The sequence below is a fragment of the Euwallacea similis genome, chromosome 14 (genome assembly GCF_039881205.1).
Source record: "Euwallacea similis isolate ESF13 chromosome 14, ESF131.1, whole genome shotgun sequence".
Lineage (NCBI taxonomy): Eukaryota > Metazoa > Arthropoda > Insecta > Coleoptera > Curculionidae > Euwallacea > Euwallacea similis.
In genome coordinates, this window is record NC_089622.1 from 3,579,527 (window position 1) to 3,581,984 (window position 2,458).

At 32.8% G+C, this 2,458-nt stretch overlaps 1 protein-coding gene across 2 annotated transcripts; it reads right to left on the reverse strand.

Moving 5' to 3' along the window:
* Nucleotides 1-351: 351 nt before the first annotated feature.
* Nucleotides 352-2,170, reverse strand: nac (GDP-fucose transporter nac). Of its 2 annotated transcripts, XM_066397291.1 has the most exons (6): nucleotides 1,955-2,170; nucleotides 1,706-1,904; nucleotides 1,177-1,402; nucleotides 829-1,121; nucleotides 555-628; nucleotides 374-501 (listed from the first exon to the last, which is right to left on the reverse strand). In XM_066397291.1, exons 1-6 carry the CDS (start codon nucleotides 2,017-2,019, stop codon nucleotides 495-497), a joined length of 864 nt encoding a protein of 287 aa, XP_066253388.1. In that variant the 5' UTR covers nucleotides 2,020-2,170; the 3' UTR covers nucleotides 374-494. The 2 variants fall into 2 exon arrangements, with proteins under 2 accessions (XP_066253387.1, XP_066253388.1); XM_066397290.1 differs by having other exon boundaries at nucleotides 352-628; nucleotides 1,955-2,168.
* Nucleotides 2,171-2,458: the final 288 nt, after the last annotated feature.

Genomic DNA, 2,458 nt, shown 5'->3' on the forward strand with positions numbered 1-2,458 from the left:
TGTGTCACGGAAAAAACCCAAAAAGCGAACATCTCTTTGTTTGAACCAAGGAAGAAGGGCCTGAGGATGGTTGCTAAGGGCTCAAACAAAGGATGGTTCGTGGTGCTGGCTCGCAGCAGCCAGATGTTGTAACGGTCGCTGGCCTCTACTCGAGGTACGACACTGGTTTATTACCCCCAGGTTTAATATTTAAGATTTGTGACAAGGAGAATCGCTCTCTTTGATATCCGGAGTGAACGACGAACTAAGTGACGCGAGTTTTTACTAATTAAGTTACCATTTAAGCTTCGTATTGTACCCTATCCCAATTATACATAAACCCTAGACAACCGAATAAAAGAAAAACCCACATATACATTAATAAAAATAAAACTAATTATAAATTATTTTGTCTACTAATACATTGTCATTGCTAATACTAAACTTTGGTATATGCCGGTGATTGCCGATGTTGTTTCTCCATATCTAATTGTTTAACCCTGGCATAAGCCCCACTAGCAGCTAAAATAATTAGGTTCGAAAACCACCACATAAATGATTTGGTCTCACGGTACCAATATGTTGCTAGCACTGTTTGAGCACATGCTTTTGCAGTGCCTGATATGTTATGCGTAAGAGCTGATGTGTACTGTAAATGAATCACCCATAAGTCTACTCTGTTTATTTATTAAAGAGATCATGTGACCTTTGGAAATTTAACTTTCCCATTTTTTGCATATTATCTCGTTGATATGTGCAGAAGGAAGATTTATAATAGAAAAATTAATATTTCAAAGGTAGCAAGATCCAGCAAATGGTTATTGTATTCTATGATATAGCAGTACTTACCTTGATTTGTAGAGAGGTGAAGAAACCAATTAGAAACCCACACAAACCACCTCCAAGTACAACTGACCAAAAGAATATATCCCCTAAACGGGGATAAGAGGAAACTACAGGTATTTCTCCACTCAGAGCTATTATTGGCAGGAAAAGAATGGAAGCATACACATTATTGGCATATTGCAGTAACCAAATTTCACCATCAATTTTTGGCAACACTTTTTTAGTTAAAATTGAAAATAAAGATAAAGAAAATGAGCCTAAGATGCCAAAAATTGTTCCAGCTACTGAAAGACTACCTACAAAACATTTCTCTATAGTGCAACTTTAATTCCAAATTTCAAATCTGATTACCTGCAAAGTGCTCTTGATCCACTCCCAACCAAAAGCCAATAACAATAATGACACAACAAAGCATGCATTTTTTGGAAGTTTTCTCTCCCAAAATAAGGAATGTAAGTATCACATTAAAAATTGTAGTCAAAGATCTTCCTATATAATAGAACGCCACAGAGACGTATTTTAAACATAAATTGTTGGTTGCTATCATGGATGTGAACATGACAGAAACAGGCAGTATCTAAAAATGGTTTTGTCTTTTAAAATTTGTCAAAGTTTTCATTAAGTATGTATTGAAATCTTATTCCTCAAACCATATTTGATATATGGTGTGACATAATATTCTACTTTTCCGTAAGATTCAATATGCTTTAGCAAAGATCAGTAATAATCTACAGTAATTATATCACATTGAGGAATGAAAATTTCCAAAAATCCTTATCGTCTTGCCTTATTCAAATAAAATAAATCTACCTAATCCTTTTTCTAGATTGAGAAATAACCACTAACAATATAATATTAAATTCCAACCAATTCTACCTACTTGTCTCATGATTTGTGGGTCCCAAATATTTTGTTCTGGAAAGCTAAATCTCTCAGGATACAATCTACTAAGTATTTTCTTTCCAAAACATATAAGGGCAGTCACTAGCGTTTGACTCAAGTTTATAAACATAGGAGCATCAAGCTCAATGTTACTTAATAATGTTTTGTTCATAAAAACTGTTGATATTGAGACTATCCTGAAAATGGATTATTTTAACGTGTATTTGAAGAAAGAAACAAACCTTACCAATATCCGCTAACAACAAAGAATATTGTAATATATTTTCTTAATAAACTGTCTTGGGGAGTCATAGTTCTAGTTCCAAATCTTTAAGTATATCTATCTAACGATGATCTAACAGGTAGATCTAGTGATAACAGATGTAATTGGATAATTTTTTTGATAGTTACGTTGTAACATCATATCAATTTCTTTTAAGTGTTTCGTGGCTAAAAAAGTTTTAAAAACAACTTCTGATTAATATGATTTAACTAAGGTTATGTTTTTTTTGAGGTTACATGATTTCTCGTTACTTCAATAAACTAAGGTAGAGATGGTCAAAATCGTTTCGATTCATAATCGAATCGATGTTTTTACTACTTTGCATTAAAACAATCGAATCGATTATATGGATATAAATCAGTACAATAATCCAATTCTTTGATTTCAAGGAAAAGTCGAATGGATAAATTCTGCAATTAAGTGGAGCGAAAAGTTCATATGACTAAAATTTCAACCACTTCAATTTTA